Source organism: Heteronotia binoei, chromosome 8 (genome assembly GCF_032191835.1).
Source record: "Heteronotia binoei isolate CCM8104 ecotype False Entrance Well chromosome 8, APGP_CSIRO_Hbin_v1, whole genome shotgun sequence".
NCBI classification, from domain to species: Eukaryota; Metazoa; Chordata; class Lepidosauria; order Squamata; family Gekkonidae; genus Heteronotia; species Heteronotia binoei.
Window position 1 is genome coordinate 114026945 of NC_083230.1, and position 24044 is coordinate 114050988.

Genomic DNA, 24044 nt, shown 5'->3' on the forward strand with positions numbered 1-24044 from the left:
TTACCACAGCATCTTGATATGCTGACATCACTTCCTGTGCACCCAGAAGTGATGTCAGAATGCTGCTGAGAGATGCTTGGGACGCGTGGCAATTAGGCAAAACTCACCAGAAGTGACATCAGCACTTTGCCAGTGATGGCTCATTGGAAGTTACATCAGCACTTTGCTGGTGATGTCAGCGTGTCACTGGCAAGGACAACCCCTTGGTAAGTGCCCGTTAGTTGCCAGAAGTTCCCAGTGTGTGTGTGTGTGTGTGTGTGTGTATATATAATGGCTGGTGTATTCAACTACAGGCGGCAACTAGGATTCCACGCAATGTATCAATACAGACATCTCGGCTTAATCATGGCTTGCGCTGTGATCCAAAGCAGTTACTTCTCAGCAGGGCTTTTTTGGTAGCAGGACCTCCTTTGCCTATTAGGCCACACACCCCTGATGTAGCCAATCCTCCTGGAGCTTACAGTAGGCCCTGTACGAAGAGCCCTGTAAGGAATTCTAGCAGGACCTCCTTTGCCTATTAGGCCACACACCCCTGATGTAGCCAATCCTCCTGGAGCTTACAGTAGGCCCTGTACGAAGAGCCCTGTAAGGAATTCTAGCAGGACCTCCTTTGCCTATTAGGCCACACACCCCTGATGTAGCCAATCCTTCTGGAGCTTACAGGAGGCCCTGTAAGAAGAGCCCTGTCAGGAATTCTAGCAGGACCTCCTTAGTCTATTAGGCCACACACCCCTGATGTAGCCAATCCTTCTGGAGCTTACAGTAGGCCCTGTACGGAGAGCCCTGTAAAGAATTCTAGCAGGACCTCCTTTGCATATTAGGCCACACACCCCTGATGTAGCCAATCCTCCTGGAGCTTCCAGTAGGCCCTGTATGAAGAGCCCTGTAAGTTCTTGGAAGATTGGCTACCTCAGGGGAGACGTGGCCTAATATGCAAAGGAGTTCCTGCTACAAAAAAGCCCTGCTCCACAGGAAAGCCAGTGTGGACTTAGAAGGGCGCCACTCCACTTTGCGATTTTACTGTCGGTCTTGACAAAACCAAGGCCCACTCCCTGGATACAGTGACACCTGGCTAGAACGAAGGCGACGAAAGCAGCATGGGTCACATCCTGATTGCATCAACTAACCATATTAGTTCAAATAAACTGCCGTTTCACGTAACGTCCGATCTGGGCCAATAACTTTGGTTTGCTGACTGCGGATAAAGAGGTGACAAAACCATCCAGCAGATCTCCTTTCTCTCCCCCTCCTTTTTCCTTTATAAACAGGAGACAAACCAAAATCCTTTTCGGCCTGTTCTATTTTTATACATCGAAGTCTCCTCAAAAGCCAGGCTGCAAAGGAGCGAGCGTTAACGCTGTCAATTTCTTAACCTTTTAACAAGCCCCGTGAAGCTGTCTTGGCCATTATCGGCTTGATGGGCAGTGGGTTTTGCAGGGGGGGGGGGGGTAGCAGTTGGAAATTAACTTTTAAGTGCTTGGGGGAAAATATATATATATATATATCGTGCTTCGCATTTCTCAGCAATGCTCTTTGGATTTCTGAAATGTCAAAACCAAAGCCGCCCGTAAACGACAGAGAAACCAGCAGAGAGAAAGAATAAGGCGACGCTTTCTTCCTTCCCCTACAGTGGAAGCAGCTTCAGGGGTTTGTGATCACACTTTCTTTCCCGCTGAATTCACTTTTTCCATCAGAAGGAAGATGTGCTCCGCAAACTCCCGGATCGCACCACGGCCACCGTTACATTTGCAAATGTAGTTCGTGGCTTTCTGAGCAGCCGGGCAGCTGTCAGCGGGGACGGCGCTCATGCCGGCTTTCTTCAAGCACTCCACGTCTGATTCCTCGTTGCCTGCAGTAACAGAGATCCCAAACATACAAAATCAGATTAGTCAAAGCCCATCGCCAGCAGGGAAATCCAGGTTTGAATCCCTACTTTTGTTCGCCACAGTCTCTCAGCCTCACCTCATGCGATTTGGTGTAGTGGTGAAGAGAGCCAATTCCAATCTGGGAGAAATGGGTTTGACTCCTCCCTCCTCCACATGCATCTGCTGGAGTGACCTTGGGTCAGTCACGGTTCTCAAGGAGCTGTTCTCTCAAGAGCAGTTCTCAGAGAACTCTCTCAGCCCCACCTACCTCACAGGTGTCTGTTGTGGGGAGGGGAAGGGAAAGGGAAAGGAAAGGATATTGTGAACTGCTCTGAGTGAAGGACAGAGGATAAACCTAATCTCTTCTCCTCTTCTCTTGTTGTGAGGGTAGGAGAATGATGTCAGCCACTTTGGGCCTCACTGCAGGTGAAAGGTGCGAATAAATAAAAATGAAGAAGAAGATGATGATAAGAACATAAGAGAAGCCATGTTGGATCAGGCCAATGGCCCATCCAGTCCAACACTCTGTGTCACACAGTGGCAAAAATTTTTATACATACACACACACTGTGGCTAATAGCCACTGATGGACCTCTGCTCCATATTTTTATCTAAACCCCTCTTGAAGGTGGCTATGCTTGTGGCCGCCACCACCTCCTGTGGCAGTGAATTCCACATGTTAATCACATGTTAATGATGAGGAAGATGAAGAAGATAGAAGAGGATGAAGATGAAGACAGAAGAAGATAGAAGAAGATGATGAAGGAGGAGGAGAAGGATATTAGATTTATATCCCACCCTTCACTTTAAATCTCAGAGCGGCTCACAATCTCTTTTACCTCCCTCCCTCACACAGAAGGCACCCTGTGAGGTAGGTGGGGCTGAGAGAGCTGACAGAAACTGCTCTTGAGAGGAACAGCTCTGTAAGAACTTATGACTGACACCAGGTCACATCAGCAGGTGCAGGTGGAGGAGCGAGGAATCAAACCCGGTTGTCCCAGATAAAAGGCCGTGCACTTAACCACTACACCAAACTGACGGGATGGTAGCTGTACCCAAGGGGGCAGAGTTGACTGGCTGAGTCAGACAGGCTTTGAGTTAGCATGGTATGTGTGGAGAGAGGAGACTGACAGAGGCCCTGTCGAGTGTTGTGAGAGATATCTGTGTTCTGTGAGGAAGTTATGAGCCAAAAGGGCAAGAGAGGAAAATAAACCTAGGCAGAAGTCATTAGCCTTTGTGACTAGGCCTATTTAAAGAACCTGTCTGACACCGTTATGGCTATGTACCTATCTGAAACCTTTATGCTTATAAACCATACTGAAGCCACAGGAATAAACAGCTTTCAAAGAGGATCAGACAGATTCATGGAGGAGAAGTCTTATCAATGGCTACTGGCCATAAGGACTGAGGGGAAAACCCCACGTTCAGTGGCACTAAGCCTCTGAATGCCAGAGCCAGGAGGCAACGTAAGGGGAAGGCCTCAGCCTCTCTGCCCTGTTGTTGGCCATCCAAGAGGGTCTGGTTAGCCACTGTGAGACGGGCTATCGGGACCACAGAGGAACTATTACAAGCACAGCAGAAAACCTCTCTCCGTGCAAAACTTACAAAGCAACTAGACCAGTATATGTCAACGCTTTGTATTCAGTAACAAATTCAAAATTCAATATAAATAATGTGTCCATACAAATCATTAGAAACCATACAAAAAAATCACCATCTACCACACACCACTCTTATTCCTACTGACTCTTTGGTGAACAACGTCCACGACAATTGATAGTCTTAGCTGAAGTCTGAGGCTCGTAAAAACCGGTCCTTAAGTCGTCTCGAGGCTTAAAGCTCTTCTTCCAGGGACCGTCTGTTGCCGGTGTATTGTACAGTAGGTTAGTGTCGAGATACACCTTCAGATATTCTGGATGTCTCAATTCATTTCTCATTCATTCACAATGCATTGTGCTGAAGTATCTCTGCTAATTTCACATCTGTTCTCCAAACTGTGAGACAGGATGCTGGACCAGGTGGACTAGACGGACTTATGGCGCTGGATAGACTTAAGATGCTAAACCATGCCGTTTCAATCCACTTCAGCAACCGTTTGCAAGTGGATTTTGCCAGTTCCCACAGTAAAATCCAGTTGCAAAGTGCATTCAAAGTGGATTGGAAGTGCGTTATTCAGTGTGTGAAAGTGCCCACGGACACTGCTCTGGTAAGACCTCTCCTGGAGTATTGTGTTCAGTTTTGGGCACCACATTTTAAGAAGGATATAGACAAGCTGAAACGGGTTCAGAGGAGGGCGATGAAGATGGTGAGGGGTCTGGAGACCAAGTCCTATGAGGAAAGGTTGAAGAAGCTGGGCATCTTTAGCCTGGAGAGGAGGCGGCTGAGAGGTGATATGATGGATATGGACATATGAAGCTGCCTTATACTGAATCAGACCCTCGGGTCCATCAAAGTCAGTATTGTCTACTCAGACTGGCAGCGGCTCTCCAGGGTCTCAAGCTGAGGTTTTTCACACCTATTTGCCTGGACCCTTTCTTGGAGATGCCAGGGATTGAACCTGGGACCTTCTGCTTCCCAAGCAGATGCTCTACCACTGAGCCACCGTCCCTCCCCATCACCATCTTCAAGTACATGAAGGGCTGTCATATAGAGGATGGTGCAGAATTGTTTTCTGTGGCCCTAGAAGGTAGCACCAGAACCAATGGGTTGAAATTAAATCAATAAGAGTTTCCGGCTCAACATTAGGAAGAGCTTCCTGACCGTCAGAGCGGTTCCTCAGTGGAACAGGCTTCCTCGGGAGGTGATGGGCTCTCCTTCCTTGGAGGTTTTTCAACAGAGGCTAGATGGCCATCTGACAGCGATGAAGATCCTGTGAATTTAGGGGGAGGTGTTTGTGAGTTTCCTGCATTGTGCAGGGGGTTGGACTAGATGACCCTGGAGGTCCCTTCCAACTATATGATTCTATGACTTCTGTGCTCAGCTCTTGCAAACTGAAGGTCACCACCAATGTTCCCTAGAAGCTGCAGAGTCTTGTGAGCAAAAATTCTGCTTTGTGAGCTACTGGCATTAAAGTTGTGATGTACTGCATAAATTAGAATGCTCTGGGGTCATGCTTCCTGAGCTAAGACAAAAATGTGTGAGCTGGAGGCTAAAAAATCGTGAGCTAGCTCATGCTAACTCAGCTTAGAGAGAACGCTGGTCACCACCAGTTTCCAGTCCAAGAGGACAACAAATTTCAAGAAGTTATGACGAATGTCTGCAAGACAGGCCTGACCTAAGTACGCCACTTCCTTCCAACACAGGTTCAGCTCCGTCCTCCATTTCTCGACAATGGGCAGCTTGTTGGCCACGCCTACTTCTGCCACGCAGCCCAGCTTCATGGAAGAAAGCGTCTTGGGTGAGCAGTTCCGTTCAGAGATCAGCCGCACCTAGAGAGACCAAGAAGTATTAAGGCGACAGCAGGGAGTGTGGCAGAAAAACCAAACCCGTGAAGCAGAGTTTTGGTGGGAAAAGCAGGGGGTGCTTTTGCCCAGCCAGGTGTCCGATTGGCCACTGCAGGTTTGATTAGCTATGCAGATTTTAAAAAGAAGAAGTTTCTTTGGCATCCAGAACACAAGGATCTTTGCTGCGTGACAGAAGGTAGGCTATGACAGCCATTTTGTGGCTGGCTCTGCCTCCCATGGCAGCCATTTTGTGGCTGGCTCTGCCTCCTGTGGCAGCCATTTTGTGGCTGGCTCTGTCTCCGGTGGCAGCCATTTTGTGGCTGGCTCTGCCTCCTGTGGCAGCCATTTTGTGGCTGGCTCTGCCTCCGGTGGCAGCCGTTTTGTGGCTGGCTCTGCCTCCGGTGGCAGCCATTTTGTGGCTGGCTCTGCCTCCTGTGGCAGCCATTTTGTGGCTGGCTCTGCCTCCGGTGGCAGCCATTTTGTGGCTGGCTCTGCCTCCGGTGGCAGCCATTTTGTGGCTGGCTCTGCCTCCGGTGGCAGCCATTTTGTGGCTGGCTCTGCCTCCGGTGGCAGCCATTTTGTGGCTGGCTCTGCCTCCGGTGGCAGCCATTTTGTGGCTGGCTCTGCCTCCTGTGGCAGCCATTTTGTGGCTGGCTCTGCCTCCGGTGGCAGCCATTTTGTGGCTGGCTCTGTCTCCTGTGGCAGCCATTTTGTGGCTGGCTCTGCCTCCGGTGGCAGCCATTTTGTGTCTGGCTCTGCCTCCTGCAGCAGCCATTTTGCAGCTTCGGCCACCCCGTATCAGAATTACAAAGATGCCCAAAGGCAATGACAATAATAATTTTATTTCTTTCAGCTAGATATGGGCCACTGGCCTTGAATCTCCTCTATATTTATACACCAGTTTAGTGTAATGGAGTCTAATTTGGGAGAACTGGTTCTGATTCGTCATTCTTCCACATGCAGCTGCTGGGTTGACCTTGGGCCGCTCACTGTCATCTCAGCGCTGTTCCCTCAAGAGCAGTTCTTGAAGTGCTCTCTCAGTCCCACCTACCTCACAGGGTGTCTGTTGTGAGGTGAGGAAGGGAAGGAGATTGTAAGCAGCTCTAAGACTCCAAGTAAAAGTGGGGTATAAATCCAAACCACCCCCACATCCTCCTGTGCTACAGCTCCCCCAGAAATCAAACATACTTCAACACCCCTTTGCTGTAACAACTGAATTCCGACAGCATCCCTGACGTCGTAAGAAAGGACCTCTTTTCCGTCTTCAGACACATAGATGTGGCCGGTGGTCAGGCATCCGTCGATGGTGCAAACCAGCAGCTTCACCTCTTTCAGAGCCTCTTTTCCAAAATAGCCGAACCTGGAAACACAGAGGGGATAATCGAGCTGATGAGAGAAGCTGGTGTTTCGTTGCCCATCGACCTCACCTTCCCTATCACAGGCAGATGCCTGTGATTTTTCATTTACTTCTACTCCACCTTTCTCCCCATTAGGAGACCCAGAGCAGCTGAAAACATTTGGGAGGGACTGTGGCTCAGCGGTAGAGCATCTGCTTGGCATGCAGAAGGTCCCTGGTTCAATCCCGGCATCTCCACTTACAGGGCTGTTTTTGTAGCAGGAACTCCTTTGCCTATTAGGCCACACCTCCCCTCATGTAGCCAATCCTCCTGGAGTTTACAGGGCTCTCAGTACAGGGCCTACTGTAAATTCCCAGTTGACCATCTCCCAAGCAGTCCTATCAATGGATCCAAGCACAATGGATGTGAGCAGAAGGGCCTGGCTAATCAACTTGGCTGATTCTATGGAGATCTTTCAGCAATCTGACAGCAATGAAGATCCTGTGAATTTAGGGGGAAGTGTTTGTGAGTTTCCTGCATTATGCAGGGAGTTGGACTAGATAACCCTTAAGGTCCCTTCCAGCTCTATGATTCTGATTCTAGGGACCTTTTCCAGTTAGCAGCAAAGGATAATACTCACAATAATGGGTTTAAATCACAGGCGGAAAGGGACCAGCTGGATATCAGGGGGAAAATCTTTTACAGTAAGAGAAAGGTTCCCCACAGCGACAAATCAAATGGTCAAGCAAATGCTGCTGCTTTTTTACCGCAAGACTCTTTGCTCAGCGATCGGCCAGTCGATGTCCACGTCGATATCCACACTGTGCTCGGCCCGCATTTCGTAATAAGCCATCTTCCCACCCTAAACAAAATTAAGAGGCATCAGAAAATGGAGAGATGGGAGAATGAGGTTGGAAGCCTCTTTGGGTCTCTGCTGGGGAAAAAAAGAAGATGACGATGTTGGATTTATACCGTATCCTCCACTCTGAATCTCAGAGTGGATCACAATCTCTTTTACCTTCCCACCCCCCCACAACAGACACCCCGCGAGCTAGATGGGGCTGAGAGAACTCTGACAGAAGCTGCCCTTTCAAGGACAGCTCTGCTAGAGCTACGGCTGACCCAAGGCCATTCCAGCAGCTGCAAGTGGAGGAGTGGGGAATCAAACCAGATAAGAGTCTGCGTGCTTCACCGCTACATCAAACTGATATAAATAAATAAAATGGGTACTCATGGTCTCACATGGGGATTTCTCAGTAAGAACAAGCATTCATTCCTTAGCCCCCGCAAACTGGTAGCTTCATATCTTCCGAATAAACACACGCTTTAGAACTATCATACTTTTATCTCTTCAGTTTGGTGAAGAGGAGGTGGAGGGGAGACACAATTGGTCTCTTTAGCTAGGTGAAAGGCTGCCACTTAGAGAAGAGCAGGATCCGGAGAGCAAGCCCTATGAGGAAAGGTTGAAGGAGCTGGGGATGTTTAGCCTGGAGAGGAGGTGGCTGAGAGGTGATAGGATCACCATCTTCAAGTACTTGAAGGGCTGTCCTATAGAGGATGGTGTGGAATTGTTTTCTGCAGCCTCAGAAAGTAGGACCAGAACCAATGGGTTGAACTCCTATGAGGAAAGGTTGATGGAGCTGGGGATGTTTAGCTTGGAGAGGAGACGGCTGAGAAGTGATAGGATCACCATCTTCAAGTATCTGAAGGGCTGTCATATAGAGGATGGGGTGGAATTGTTTTCTGTGGCCCCAGAAAGTAGGACCAGAACCAACGGGCTGAAATTAAATCAAAAGAATTTCCAGCTCAACATTAGGAAGAACTTCCTGACCATTAGAGCAATTCCTCAGTGGAAAAGGCTTCCTCGGGAGGTGGTGGGCTCTCCTTCCTTGGAGGTTTTTAAACAGAGGCTAGATGGCCATCTGACAGCAATGAAGAGCCTGTGAATTTAGGGGGAGGTGTTTGTGAGTTTTCTGCATTGTGCAGGGGGTTGGACTATATAACCCTAGAGATCCCTTCCAGCTCTATGATTCTGATTCTAGGGAGCTTTTCCAGTTAGCAGCAAAGGATAATACTCACAATAATGGGTTTAAATCACAGGCGGAAAGGGACCAGCTGGATATCAGGGGAAAAATCTTTTATAGTAAGAGTATTTCAGCAGTGGAATCGGCTGCCTCGGGAGGTGTTGAGCTCCCCCTGCTGGCAGCCTTTAAGCAGCGGCTGGACGAACACTTGGCAGGGATGCTTAGGCCAGAGGAGGCCAAACTGTGGCTCAGGAGCCACCTGTGGCTCTTTCACACATATTGTGTGGCTCTCGAAGCACCCCCCCCCTCACCCCATTGGCTGGCTTGGAGGAGGCATTTCTCTCTTTGAATCACTTCTCCCATCCAAACCAGCCGGCAGCTTGGATAGTGCGTTTAAAGTTGCTTTCTTTCCACCTCCCCCTCCCCCATCTATTTGAAGAAGAAGAAGAAGAATTGCAGATTTATACCCCGTCCTTCTCCCTGAATCAGAGTCTCAGAGCGGCTTACAATCTCCTATGTCTTCTCCCTCCACCACAGACACCCTGGGAGGTGGGTGGGGCTGAGAGGGCTCTCACAACAGCTTCCCTTTCAAGGACAGGTCTGCCAGAGCTATGGCTGACCCAAGGCCATTCCAGCAGCTGAAAGTGGAGGGGTGGGGAATCAAACCCGGTTCTCCCAGATAAGAGAGCTACGGCTGACCCAAGGCCATTCCAGCAGCTGCAAGTGGAGTAGTGGGGAATCAAACCTAGTTCTCCCAGATAAAGAGTCCATGCACTTAACCACTACACCAAAGTGGCTCTCATTCCTTCCTCCCTCCCTCCCTCCTTCGCAGCTCTCAAACATCTGATGTTCATATCTTGTGGCTCTCAAACATCTAACATTTATTCTATGCGGCTCTTACATTAAGCAAGCTTGGCCACCCTTGGTCTAGGCTGATGCTGTATCGAGATGGCCTGGAGGGCCCCTTCCAACTCTACGATGACATGCCTGTCTCTCTCTCTTCCCATAAAGAGTGCAGCGTGGCAAACATGACTTTACCTTTCCTGACTGAATCCTCACAACATCCTTGTGAGGTAAGTTAGGCTGCAGGGCAAGAGAAGGTAGAGAAAGAAGTCCTTTCCTTCCTTTCTCACAATAGAAGAACTCACGGGCACTCAATGGAATTGCTGAGCAGTCGGGTTAGAAGGGATAAAAGAAAGTGCTTCTTCACCCAAAGGGTGATGAACACGTGGAATTCAGTGCCACAGGAGGTGGTGGCGGCTGCAAGCATAGACGGCTTCAAGAGGGGATTGGGTCAACGTATGGAGCAGAGGTCCATCAGTGGCTCTTAGAAGAAGAAGAATTGCAGATTTATACCCCTGAATCAGAGACTCAGAGCAGCTTACAATCTGCTTTATCTCCTTCCCCCACAACAGACACTCTGTGAGGTGGGTGGGGATGAGAGAACTCTGACAGAAGATGCCCTTTCAAGGACAACTCCTGCGAGAGCTATGGCTAATCCAACAGCTGCAAGTGGAGGGGTGGGGAATCAAACCGGGTTCTCCCAGATAAGACTCCACACACTTAACCACTATGCCAAACTAGCTCTGTCTGAGGCAAGAGATGCTCTGTATTCTTGGTGCTTGGAGGTGGGGGGCAACAGTGGGAGGGCTTCTAGTGTCCTGGCCCCACTGGCGGACCTCCTGATGGTTTTTTGGCGACTGTGTGACAGAGTGTTGTCTCTCTGCCCCAGACACAGTGTTCCATCTATAACCTGTGGCTAATAGCCCCTGATAGACCTCTGCTCCACAGGTTTATCCAATCCCCTCTTGAAGCTGTCTATGCTTGCAGTTGCCACCACCTCCCGCAGCAGTGAATTCCACTAGGAAAGGTGTTGCCAAGCGCCCACAGCCACCACATTGGGGGACCCAGTCTAGAAAGTACGGGTGACTTTGGAAAAAGCCCAGCACCGTTTCAGCACCAACCTGTAAGTACCCCTTGTCAATCAGCGACCGTTTGGCAAAATAAAATGAACCGTTTTCATAAAGTTCCCCATCCCAGTCCTGGCGCCGGGGACGTTTTGCCGGATTCAGGTTCTGCGGTTTCGTCACCTCACACACTGTGAACAAAGAAGAAGAAGACAACTGCAAATTTATACGCCACTCTTCTCTCTCAATCAGAGACTCAGAGCAGCTTACAATCTCCCGTATCTTCTCACCCCACAACAGACATCCTGTGAGGTGGGTGGGGCTGAGAGGGCTCTCACAACAGCTGCCCTTTCAAGAACAACCCCTACGAGAGCTATGGCTGACCCAAGGCCATTCCAGCAACTGCAAGTGGAGGAGTGGGGAATCAAACCCGGTTCTCCCAGATAAGAGAGCTCTGGCTGACCCAAGGCCATTCCAGCAGCTGCAAGTGGAGGAGTGGGGAATCAAACCCAGTTCTCCCAGATAAGAGAGCTCTGGCTGACCCAAGGCCATTCCAGCAGCTGCAAGTGGAGGAGTGGGGAATCAAACCCGGTTCTCCCAGATAAGAGAGCTCTGGCTGACCCAAGGCCATTCCAGCAGCTGCAAGTGGAGGAGTGGGGAATCAAACCCGGTTCTCCCAGATAAGAGTCTGCACATTTAACCACTACACCAAACTGGCTGTCAGGTTCTGGGGTTTCCCAATTCCAAGCAGGCTAAGAGAGGGGCTATGTCCAGGGAGCACCAAAGGGAATCCCACAGAATAGATCAAGGGTGTCAAACTCATTTGTTATGAGAGCCAGAACTGACATAAATAAGACCTTGTTGGGCTGGGCCGGGCCACGTCAGGCTGGGCCATGTGTGTACCTATTTAAGATTAGGTAGCAGAGATATAAACTTTATAAAGGACACAGAGGAACACAATTAAGAAGATTTCTTTAAAAAAAAAAACCTTAAAAACATGCTTCAAACATTAGCACTCATCGGTCTTAAAGGTGCTTTCTTTGTATTTCTCCCACGGGATCCAGGAAACTGGACAAAGGAAGCTCTGGCTCTTTCCTTCCTTCCCCAGGGGGCCAGGAGGGAGAGGAGCCTCAGCCAATGGCAAAAATTGAGGTTTTGATCTGTTGCTCCTGTACGTAGCCTTGCAAATCAAGCTGAGATGCAGAAGGAAGCAAGAGAGAGGGAGAAGGAAGCAGATGACACCCAGTTGCTCGGGGGGCCCAATAGGAGCCCTCCAGGGGCCTGATTTGGCCCCTGGGCCTCATGTTTGACACCCCTGCCTTAAAACACACTTAAAATGTTAGCTCTCATTAGTCTTAAAGGTGCTTTCTTTGTATTTCTCCCATGGTATCCAGGGAACTGGGCAAAAGAAGTCCTGGCTCTTTCTTTCCTTCCCCAGGGGACCAGGAGGGGGGAGGAGCTTCAGCCAATAGAAGGAAAAAGAGGCTTGGCTCAGTAGCTCTGCTGTGTGATTGAGAGAGCCTGGAAAAACAAGCTCCGCCTTCCCCCTTTCCTCCCCAAGGGAGAAGCCTCAGCCAATGGAAAAAATAAAGAGTTTTTGCTCTGTAGCTCCTGTGTGATTGAGCAAGCCTTGGAACAAGCTGTTACGCAGAAGGAAGCAAGAGAGAGGGAGAAGGGAGCAGATGACAGTCAGTTACTTGGGGGCCTGATAGGAGCCTTCTGGGGAACTGATTCACCCCCACGGGCTGCGTGTTTGACACCCCTGCCACAGATGCTATTTGGGGAAGGGAGGGAAGAAAGAAGGGGGGAAAGGAAAAGGAACCTGACCTCCTTTTTTGATTTCACTCCACCTAAACTGATGTCGCCTCACTACAGAAAAGACAGAGTCGAAGCCGTCCTCTCGGATCATTTTGGCCACTCGGATCAGATCGGTGGGGTGCAGGCACGGAGAGGTGGCCTGGATGTTTCCTACGATGTCGACCTCTGCAAAAAAAACCCCCAAAATTTCCATGAAGTAACCAGATCTTTAGTTAAATACCTAAGGCAAACAAATTTAGGTTTACAGCTTTAAATCAGGGCTGGCCAAACTTGCTTAATGTAACAGCCACACAAAATAAAGGTCAGATGTTTGAGAGCTGTAAGACATGGATATTAGATGTTTGAGAGAAAGGAGGGAGGGAGGAACGAACGAACGAAGGTAGGTAGGTAGATAGATCAGGGGGAGAGGTAGAAAGAAAACAACTTTAACATAAGAACATAAGAGAAGCCATGTTGGATCAGGCCAATGGCCCATCCAGTCCACCGCCCTGTGTCACACAGTGGCCAAAAAAACCAAAACCCAAGTGCCATCAGGAGGTTCACAAGTGGGTCTAGAAGCCCTTCCACTTCCCCCAAGCACCAAGAATACAGAGCATCACTGCCCCAGACAGTTCCAATAATATACTTTGGCTAATAGCCACTGATGGACCTCTGCTCCATATTTTTATCCAATCCTCTCCTGAAGCTGGCTATGCTTGCAGCTGCCACCACCTCCTGTGGCAGTGAATTCCACATGTTAATCACCCTTTGGGTGAAGAAGCACTTCCTTTTATTTGTTTTAACCCGACTGCTCAGCAATTTCATTGAATGCCCATGAGTTCTTGTAACTTTAAATGCATTCTCCAAGCTGCTGGAAGGAAGGAAGATAGATGAGGGGGGAAAAGAGAGGTAGAAAGAAAGCGACTTTAACTTTAAATGCATTCTCCAAGCTGCTGGCTGGCTTGGAGAAGCGATTTAAAGAGAGAAATGCCTTCTTCAAGGTGGTGGGGCCTTTGAGAGCCACAGTTTGGCCACCCCGGCTTTAAATCAACCTCTGATCACCATCACAGAACCGTCACATTGCTGACAGGGCTTCCACTACACGCTTTTACCAGCAACTTTCTTTTTGTGCCTCCCTTCCCAACCTAGGAAAACGTTGTAGTGCCAGGGGTAAGTTTTAACACGACTTAAAGTTTCCCAGGATCCCTTCCCTTCTGGTGTAAGCCACAGGGTGAAGCCACCAGCTGCAGGGTATCTGCCCCTGAGGGCCAATTAGAGGCTGGTGGGTTAGAAAAAGGAGAGCTCTCTCTTAGTTTGAGCCTTCTGACCACTTGCTGAGGCAAGGAGTGGTAGTGACCTGAGGGTCAGCAAAAATATTCTCGATAGAGTGCCCGAGGAACTTTTCAGCTTCCCATGATCAACCTGAGGGCTGAGGTACTAGTTAGCTTTTAAGTTTTGTTGTTTTTATTACATTTCTATTGGGGGATTACCTGCACTGCTGAAATAAAACTTTGTTTAAATCCTCTCTTTGTGTCAGTGACTTGCAAGGTACCAGTGCCTATCGGCCCACCTCAGAGAAGGTAAAAGCCATAACCAGCTTTTGGTTAGCTGGAGACGGTTGAGCCCGTTAGGGGGAGAATGAGGGTGGACTGGGTCCTGTAAAACAAACCTGTCTGGTGGTAGCAACCTGGGGAGAGGTGGAAGAGCTTGACCTTCCCCCTGCTATTGGATATAAGTGTCCTGGGAATGAGTCTAGGCTGGCCTCCTCACAGGGAGCAGGGAGGTGGCTAGAGGGACCCCTGGACACCACAAATGTTCTGTGAAACTCAGAAGTTTCCTCGCTACCTCAGTGCTCTGGAACACAGGAGTCCCCAACTCAGTGACTGTGGGCACCCACAAACAGCTTTCCTGGAATATACCAATTGTTTTTTGAAAGTAGGTGGGGCCAGGCAGGGTTTTGGCCCTCCAAGGCTTCTGATAGGTTGTGCGTATTTGTTGAAAGTAGATTTGGGAGCTGTGGCCACCACAGCACAAGGCTTTTCCCTGTAGGGCTGAAGACAAACTGTGCGTATACCAGAATATGTCTTCATACAATATGTTGTCTTAAAATGACATCCTATTATGAAGAAGAAGAAGACTGCAGATTTATACCTTGCCCTTCTCTCTGAATCAGAGACTCAGAGCGGCTTACAAACTCCTATATCTTTTCCCCCCACAACAGACACCCTGTGAGGTGGGTGGGGCTGAGAGAGCTCTCCCAGAAGCCACCCGTTCAAGGACAACCCCCACGAGAGCAGCAGCTGCAAGTGGAGGAGTGGGGAATCAAACCCAGTTCTCCGAGAAAAGAGTCCACACACTTAACCACTATACCAAACTAGCTCTCGTAAACAGTGCTTCTGCTTGAAATGCTGAAAAATAACTGTAAAAATTATGCACAACCTTGCTCCCTGACAGTTTGAGGTTGGCTCCGCCTCCTGGCACCGCCATTTTGTGGATGAACTCACCACCCTCTGTCAGAATTCTAAAGGTGCTCTCAGGGTCCAAAATGTTGGGGATCCCTGAAGCAGTGTGTTAAACTACTCTATCAGTCAAGAAGAAACAAGCAACACTATCAACTAACCCCCCCCTTTCTTTTACAGAAACATTTGTTGGTTAGGATGGGGGGGGGTAGGCCAAACCTGTTCTAAAATTCCTCAAAAAAGGTCTTTTCCTCCACACGTTTCACGCCCCGATCGGTTCCCATTTTAATCCACCAGGGGTCATACCGTCATGATACTGAAGAAACTCCACAATAGCGTCCAGGGAGGTAGAGGAATCTTTGGACACTTCCGAGCTCCTTCGATGGACTTGCGCCCCAAACTGCTTGGCCACTTTCTCTATTTCTTCGTGGTCGGTGGAAACCCAGACGCTGTTGGCAGACAAAAAAAAAAAAGCAGCATGAGAGACGGCTCAAGAGATGTGAGGAGGATCAGAGCTAATTTCCAACAGTGTCACTGCTGACCACTGTGCCCTCTAAGCCAGGGGTGTCGAACTCATTTGTTATGAGGGCCAAATCTCACATAAAGGAGACCTTGTTGGGCTGAACCATGTGTGTACCTATTTAAGATTAGGTAGCAGAGATATAAACTTGATAAAGGACACAAATTCAATTAACGATTTAAAAAAAACCCTAAAAAACATGCTTAAAACATTTGCACTCAATGGTCTTAAAGGCGCTTTCTTTGTATTTCTCCCATGGGATCCAGGGAACCGGGCAAAGGAAGCTCTGGCTCTTTCCTTCCTTCCCCAGGGGATGAGGAGGGAGAGGAGCCTCAGCCAACAGAAGGAAGAGAGGCTTCCTCAGTAGCTCTGCTGTGCGATTGAGAGAGCCTGGCAAAGCAAGCTCTTCCTTCCCCCCCCTTCCTCCCCAAAGGAGGAGTCTCAGCCAATGGAGAAAACAGAGGTTTTGCTCTGTAGCTCCTGTGTGATTGAGCAAGCCTGGCAAAGCAAGCTGTGATGCAGAAAGAAGCAAGAGAGAGAGAGAAGCAGGCAACAGTCAGTTGCTCAGGGGCCTGATAGGAGCCCTCCCGGGGCCAGATTCGGCCCCTGGGTCGTATATTTGACACCCCTGCTCTAAGCTGAGTTAGTGCGAGCTAGGAAGCAAATGACAACCAGTTGCTGGGAGGGGGGGGGGCTGATAGGAAGTAAACCTTGGGGGGGGTGTTAAACTGAGGCTAGATGGCCATCTGTCAGCAGTACTGATTCTGTGAACTTAGGCAGTCATGAGAGGGAAGCCAGGAAGGGTCGCATCAGTGCTTGCTTCTCATAGCCCTTTTCTTACACACCCAGGGAATGCCAGTTGCTGCTTTGGGTTCAGGAAGTCGTGTTTCCAGTTTGACAAGGAATCCTGGAGGGTTATTTATTTATTTATTTATTACTTTACATTTATATCCCGCCCTCTCCGCAAGCGGACTTTTTGCCATCTTCTGGGCATGGAGCAGGAGTCACTGGGGTGGGAAGTATTTGTGAATTTCCTGCATTGTGTGGGGGGTTGGACTAAATCAGGGGTGGCCAATGGTAGCTCTCTAGATGTGTTTTCCTACAACTCTAGATGTGTTTTCCTATGGCCAATGGCTGGGGCTGATGGGAGTTGTAGGCAAAACAAATCTGGAGAGCTACCGTTGGCCATCCCTGGACTAGATGGCCCTGGAGGCCCTTTCCAACCAATATCTTTTGTCTAATAATACTGGTCTTGTGACCTCTTAATGTGAGCTGCCCTGAGCCTGCTTTGGCATGGAGATGGGGATACAAGTCAAACAAACAAATAAATACTCCCTCTATGTTGTGGAGTCTTGTGACCAAAAATTCTACTCTGTGAGCTACTGACATTAAAGGTGTGAGCTCCTGCATCAATTAGCTTGCTCTGGGGCCTTTTTTCCTGAGCTAGGACAAAAATGTGTGAGCAGAAAGCTAAACAACTGTGAGCTAGCTCACGCTAACTCAGCTTAGAGGGAACCCTGCTTCCAACGCTGTGATTCTGTTTCTAAAGCACACACATGCAGAATTGAAGCTCTCAAGCCAGGTATGGAAGTGAAATTAAAGGAGGCAGATTTTTCTTTTCTCCTCCTCTAGGACACCTGGCATCCTTTCGATTGAGAGCTTCCGTTTTTTGCATCTGCTCCAAAAAAGCTTATTTTAGAATAAAATGCGGTTACTCTTTAAGGTTCCACAGGCCTCCTGCTTACTGCCCCTGCGGAAAAGACCCTGATTCATTAACATTTCCCTTATTTATATTTGGGTCCAGCCTAGGGTTGCCAAGTCCAATTCAAGAAATATCTGGGGACTTTGGGGGTGGAGCCAGGTTCTGACAAGCAGGATTGAACTCCAAAGGGAGTTCTGGCTGTCACATTTAAAGGGACTGCACACCTTTTACATCCCTTCACTCCATTGGGGATAGGGGCCCCTTCTTGTGGGGCTCATAGAATTGAACCATCTGGTCCAATCCTTTTGAAACTTGGGGGGTTACTTGAAGAAAGACATTGGATGCTATGCTGAAAATTTGGTGCCTTTACCTCAAAAAACAGGCCCCACCACGAACCCGAGATACCCAAAGATCGATTCTCCATTATAGCCTATGGGAATCAGTCTCCACAGGGAACAATGGAGTGCCCAGCAGATATTTCCCTCCCCTGCCCCAACTGAGGATTGGCAACCCTATCCAGCCATTAGGACATCCAACCACCAAGTCCCTATATAGCGTTGCCATTGAGAATAGCAAAGACGCAAAAGTTCCAACGCAACACGGATGTCCGGTCTGGAAACAAAAGAACCCTACCCCTTTATAGTTAAATAAAAGCGGAAGGGAATAGGCCGCATGCGCAGACCTCTGGAAGACGCCGGAGTCCTGGGCTGCCCTCAACACCCAGCCAATAAGCGGGACTCCAGCCAGCAGCTTAATGTTCTTCAGCGGGATCCCTTTGCTGCCCCCGCGGGCCAAGATGAGCGCCGCCATATGCGCGGAAGGCCGCCCGGCGTCTCCAGACGGCTGGGGAAGCCCGGCAGCTGCAGAAGGCGGCAACGGTCTATCGGCAGCCGCCATCCTTCTCTCAAAGAAATGAACATTTCCCTCAGGGACACGTCTAGGCCGTGCCTCTTCACGTAGCGTCCGTGGCGCCCAGCCGCAAAGCGTGCTGGGAGATGTAGTTTTTCTTGGGTCGTTTAAGTCTGCCGCCCTTGTTTGGAAAAGGCGGGCCTCACTCTTGGAGGTGGGTGATGGGAAATGTAGTTCGTTGGTAGTGAAGAACGCGGGGGGGGGGGAAGCCCGGATGGAGGATGGGAAATGTAGTTCTAATGATGGCTCATTTGTATTTGGAAGAGGGGAAAGAATGTATTGAAAAAGCAGGGATAGGGTTGCCAAGTCCAATTAAAGAAAAATCTGGGGACTTTGGGGGTGGAGCCAAGAACAAGGATGTGACAAGTATAATTGAACTCCAAGGGAGTTCTGGCCATCACATTTAAAGAGACAGCACACCTTTTAAAATGCCTTTCTTCCATAGGAAATAATTAAGGATAGGGGCACCATATTTTGGGGCTCATAGAATTGGACCCTCTGGTCCAATCGTTTTGAAACTTGGGGGGTATTTTGGGGAGAGGCACTAGATGCTATACTAAAAATTTTGTGCCTCTACCTCAAAAAATAGCCCCCCCAGAGCCCCCAATACCCATGGATCAATTTCCTATTATTCCCTATGGGAATCGTTCTCCATAGGGAATAATAGAGTGCCTAGTAGACATTTCCCTCCCCCCCACACATGCTTTCTAAAGGTGGGGAGGGCCTCCAAACTAGGGAATCCCCTGCCCCCTCCCTCTCACACACACACATTACCAGATCTTCCGCCGGACAACTCTACTTCCTGTGAAAATGAAAGCAAAAGAAAGGGAGGGGCCGTTCTCAGAAGCCCTTTCTGCTTCCTGCTTCCTGCCCAGCCTTAAAGGGGCAGACATTTTGCAAACGGCTCAGGAGCTCTACAACATGAAGCCTAAAGGTATGTTCTCCCCCCCCCTCCACCCTCCACCCCCACTTCCAGAGTTTTGAAGAGCGGGAGATGAGGCTGCGAACCCAGAAGTCTCCCGCCAGAGCGGGAGGTTTGGGAAGCCTAAGCAGGGAGGGGGAGGTTTGTAGCAGGAACTCCTTTGCATATTAGGCCACACACAAGCAAGTCTTACTATAGCTAATTAGGATCACAGAATCATAGATTTGGAAGGGACCTCCAGGGTCATCTAGTACAACCCCCTGCAGAATGCAGAAAATTCACAAATACCTCCCCCTAAATTCACAGAATCTTCATTGTTGTCAAATGGTCATCCAGCCTCTGTTTAAAAACCTCCAAGGAAGGGGAGCTCACATCTCCTGAGGAAGCCTGTTCCACTGAAAGGAAAGGTCCCCTGTGCAAGCACCAGTCATTTCCAACTCTGGGGTGACGTTGCTTTCACAATGTTTTCATGGCAGACTTTTTATGGGGTGGTTTTCCATTGCCTTCCCCAGTCATCTACACTTTCCTCCCAGCAAGGCTCATTTTACCGACGTCGGAAGGATGGAAGGCTGAGTCAACCTGGAGCCGGCTACCTGAAAACCCAGCTTCTGCTGGGGATCGAATTCAGGTCATGAGCAGAGGGCTCCAACTGCAGTACTGCAGCTTTAGCACTCTGCGCCACAGGGCTCTTCTGTTCCACTGAGGAACGCCTGCTAGAATGGCCTTGGGTCAGCCATAGCTCTGGCAGAGGTTGTCCTTGAAAGGGCAGCTGCTGTGAGAGCCTCTCCAGCCCCACCCACCTCACAGGGTGTCTGTTGTGTGTGTGGGGGGGGAGAAGGTAAAGGAGATTGTGAGCCGCTCTGAGACTCTTCGGAGTGGAGGGTGGGATATAAATCCATTATCTATATCTACATGTTGTACTCCGGGTGATCTTCCTTTCCATTTCTCCACTACTAACAGGTATTATGTTGAAAAGCCTCATCATTGAGGACTAAAGCTGGCAAGGGGCTTCAAAAGACAGCTGTGTGTTTATATAGAAGAAGAAGATGATTTTGGATTTATATCCTGCCCTATACTTTGAATCTCAGAGTGGTCACAATCTCCTCTACCTTCCCGCCCCACAACCAACATCCTGTGAGGTAGGTGGGGCTGAGAGTGCTTTTACAGCAGCTGCCCTTTCAAGGACAACTTCTATGAAAGCTGTGGCTGACCCAAGGCCATTCCAGCAGCTGCAAGTGGAGGAGGGGGGGGGAATCAAACCCGGTTCTTCCAGATAAGAGTCTGCGCACTTAACCACTACACCAAACTGGCTCAATAAATAGGAAAATTTATTGTTTCTAGGCCAAATTTTGAAGCTTATTAAAAGTTGCCTGCCTTTTGTTTAGAGAGTTCACATTTAAAGTTCAGGCCCGTTCTTTTGCTTCCAGCACCTGATCTGAATTGTTAATAATATATGAGGCTAGCAACAATATTCTTGGGAGGGGGTCTTTGACCCTGGCAGTTTAATTCTTATTATTAGCCAAAGAATTGTGCACGCATATGAAAGCTTATACCCAGAATGAATCTTTATTGTCCTAAGGTTAACAAGTAACGGTTGTTGATGGACCTGCCAAAATGGCCGTTCTAAGGCAGCATCAATCCCCACATTTGGGTTTGATAAGGTAGATAGACTAGAGGAAATTATGGTTTATTTTGTGATATAAGACACCTGGACATGCATAACAGGATGTAGCATAGTCCGGCAGTTATGCAGAAGGGAGTGCTTTGCTTCCAATAGATAAGGGCTAACATCCTTAGCTTCAGAACAAAGAAACAAACCTCAAAGTGAGCCAAAGTTTCACAGCCGTAAAAACACCAAAACATATCTTAAGGAGAACAGGGAGGGGGGAAAGAAACACGGGGTGCGCGCGTGATAGAGTGTACGGGGATAGGGCGAAGAGATTGTGAGGCTGTTGGCTAATTGGTTGACAGAGCCAGGGTAGGCGGGACAAGGGAGGCTTAAAAATGAGCTGTGCTGCGCCACAGACTTTGAAGATTTTGCGGTGGGTTTACTTGCCCTAATCTTCCCACACTTTGCAAACCGTGTAATAAACTGCTTGCTTCTCTGACCTACTCGTCCAGAACTCCTTTCTTTCAATAGAAGAAGAAGAAGATATTGGATTTATATCCCGCCCTCCACTCCGAAGAGTCTCAGAGCGGCTCACAATCTCCTTTACCTTCCCCTCCCCCACAACAGACACCCTGTGAGGTAGATGAAGATATTGGATTTATATCCCGCCCTCCACTCCGAAGAGTCTCAGAGCGGCTCACAATCTCCTTTACCTTCCCCTCCCCCCACAACAGACACCCTGTGAGGTAGATGAAGATATTGGATTTATATCCCGCCCTCCACTCCGAAGAGTCTCAGAGCGGCTCACAATCTCCTTTACCTTCCCCTCCCCCCACAACAGACACCCTGTGAGGTAGATGAAGATATTGGATTTATATCCCGCCCTCCACTCCGAAGAGTCTCAGAGTGGCTCACAATCTCCTTTACCTTCCTCCCCCACAACAGACACCCTGTGAGGTGGGTGGGGCTGGAGAGGGCTCTCACAGCAGCTGCCCTTTCAAGGACAACCTCTGTGATAACTATGGCTGACCCAAGGCCATTCCAGCAGGTGCAAGTGGAGGAGTGGGGAATCAAACCCAGTTCTCCCAGATAAGAGTCCGCACGCTTAACCGCTACACCAAACTGGATCTCCAGTTGGCCTTCTGGCCGTTACAGGTTTAGCTGCAAATGAGGCGGCCTGGGGAAGAGAGACACCCCCCCCCTCAGAATCCTCGCAACCAGGGATGGTTTGGTGGTTTGAGCGTTAGACTTGAGATCTGGGAGAATTTGGAGACCTGTGTTCAAATCTCTGCTCCACCATGGAAGCTTGCTGGGTGGCCTTGAACCGGGCACGTGTTCTTATTCTCACCTACCTCACAAAATCGTGGCTTCTGTGCAGGTGTATATTGTGTGTGTGTGGCTGGAGTTCATTAGCTGTTGTAGATTTTCTGGACTGTATGGCCATGGTCGTGGCCTTGTGAGACCTGACGTTTCGCCAGCAACTGTGACTGGCATCCTCAGAGGTATAACCCAGAAAACTGGAGTTCTCTCTGGGTCAAAGTGAGATGAAGATGGTAGGCAGGTACTTTATAACTGCTCAGGAAGGTGGGTCAGGCACGTGCTCTCAGTCTTACCTACCCCCACATCATTGTGGCTTCTGTGCAGGCGCATATTGTGCGTGTGCCCACTCAGGCCAGCTGCAGAAAAGATTTCCGAGTCATTCTAGTAAAGAACAACAACATTGAAATGTGTCTGGGTTTCTGCTGTGCACGAGGACGTACAGTGGTGCTCCATCCTAACAGTGGTTCAGGCACCGCAAGCATTTGGAGAACGACAAAGAGGTCTGTATTTCAAAGGAGATTTGAACAAGGAACTGGGTTTGGCCCAACCCAGGGGGATTCGAAGGTCCCCCTAATCTTCTGAGGAGTCCCTCCCTAAATCCCCATGACCCCGCCTCTGTAGAGGGTGACAATGGAGGCCCTTCCCTGTGATGTCGTTGGCTCCTCCCTATGATGTCACTGGGCTCCCGTTTCTTTTCTTTAAGGATCTAGCATAGCAATGCCTCTTGCCCAGCCCCTCTCCAGGAAATGGGAAGGTCTACGCCCCTAGTTGTTAGTGGTATTAAACTAACAATGTCACAATCAGTGTTCACCTCTAAGCTGAGTTAGTGTGAGCTGGCTCACAGACCTTTAGCCTCCGGCTCACACATTTTTGCCTTAAGCTCAGGAAGGATGACCCCAGAGCACACTAGTTTATCCAGTAGCTCACAACTTTAATGCCAGTAGTTCACAAAGTAGAATTTTTGCTCACAAGGCTCTGCAGCTTGGAGGGAACATTGGTCATAGTGTCGTTTAAAAGTATGCATTGTGATATTTAAGGTTTCTGTATTCTTTATCTGAGTTCCCTCCCTAGCCAACACCTGCAAAACTCCAGGAATTTTCCAGTATTCCTGGAGATTTGCAGGTGTTGCTTGGTTCCCTCTAAGCTGCAGAGTCTTGTGGGCAAAAATTCTACTTTGTGAGCTGCTGGCATTAAAGCTGTGAGCCACTGCATAAATTATTGTGCTCTGGGGCCATTTTTCCTGAGCGGAAACACAAATGTGTGAGCTGGAGGCTAATAATCTGTGAGCTAGCTGAATCAAGAGAACGCCGTTCAAGAAATATGGGAAGCAGAACTTGTCTCTCTAGCGCTCTTCCTGCAATATTCCTGATCCGCCAGCAGAGGGCAGGTGGGTCACATTGGAATCATTTGATCAGCTCGGTGTGTGAAATGAGGGAGTCCCGTACAACCCTGGACCGGGATGGCCAAACTGTGGCTCGGGAGCCACATGTGGCTCTTTCACACCTTTGGTGTGGCTCTCGAAGCCCCCACCACCCTGTTGGCTGGCTTGGAGAAGGCATTTGTCTCTTGAAATCACTTCTCCCAGTCAAGTCAGCCAGCAGTTTGAAGAATGCATTTAAAGTTTCCACCTCTCCTTCCATCCTCCCTGTCCCCATCTCCTTCCTTCCTTCCTTCCTTCCTTCCTTCCTTCCTTCCTTCCTTCCTTCCTTCCTTCCTTCCTTCCTTCCTTCCTTCCCTCCTTCCCCCCTCCCTCCCTCTCTCCCTCCCTCCCTTCCTCCAACATCTGACGTTCATGTCTTGTGGCTCTCAAATGTCTGACATTTTATTCCATATAGCTCTTACATTAAGCAAGTTTGGCCACCCCTGGTCTGAATTCTGGAGTATTGAGAGAGAAGGCATTTTACCACCCCCTCCAAGGTCCTTTCCCAGATCTAAATCCACCACTCTGCTGCAATTGCAGCATCTTCCTTCTCCTTGTTTGTTCCCTTTAAGCTAATCGTTGCTGTTCAGTTGCACGGTTGAGTCCGACTCTTTGCGACCTCGTGGACCACATCACACCAGGCCCTTCTATCTTCCACTGGCCTCCTAAGTTCGCTCAAATTCACGTTCATTGCATTGATAACACTGTTTAACCATGTAGATAGATCCAGGGGGGGCAGCCGTGTTGGTCTGAAGCCATGGAACAAAGTAGGAGTCCAGTAGCACCTTTAAGACCAACCAAGTTTTATTC

At 49.1% G+C, this 24044-nt stretch overlaps 1 protein-coding gene across 1 annotated transcript; it reads right to left on the reverse strand.

Annotated features, from left to right (window-relative positions):
- Positions 1-1450: 1450 nt before the first annotated feature.
- Positions 1451-17973, reverse strand: CMAS (cytidine monophosphate N-acetylneuraminic acid synthetase). The gene is made up of 8 exons (XM_060245916.1): positions 17737-17973; positions 15139-15281; positions 12404-12559; positions 10634-10767; positions 7413-7507; positions 6497-6668; positions 5140-5293; positions 1451-1849 (listed from the first exon to the last, which is right to left on the reverse strand). The coding sequence occupies exons 1-8, from the start codon at positions 17949-17951 to the stop codon at positions 1656-1658; spliced, it is 1263 nt and encodes a 420-aa protein (XP_060101899.1). The 5' UTR covers positions 17952-17973; the 3' UTR covers positions 1451-1655.
- Positions 17974-24044: the final 6071 nt, after the last annotated feature.

Coding starts and splice junctions, on each gene's coding strand:
- CMAS (XM_060245916.1), bottom strand. CDS start 17,951: ATGGCGGCTGCCGATAGACCGTTGCCGCCTTCTGCAGCTGCCGGGCTT. Junction 6,669..7,412: donor GCTGAGCAAAGAGTCTTGCG/GTAAAAAAGCAG, acceptor CTGTGTTTCCAG/GTTCGGCTATTTTGGAAAAG. Junction 1,850..5,139: donor GAAGGAAGTGGCGTACTTAG/GTCAGGCCTGTC, acceptor CTGTTACTGCAG/GCAACGAGGAATCAGACGTG.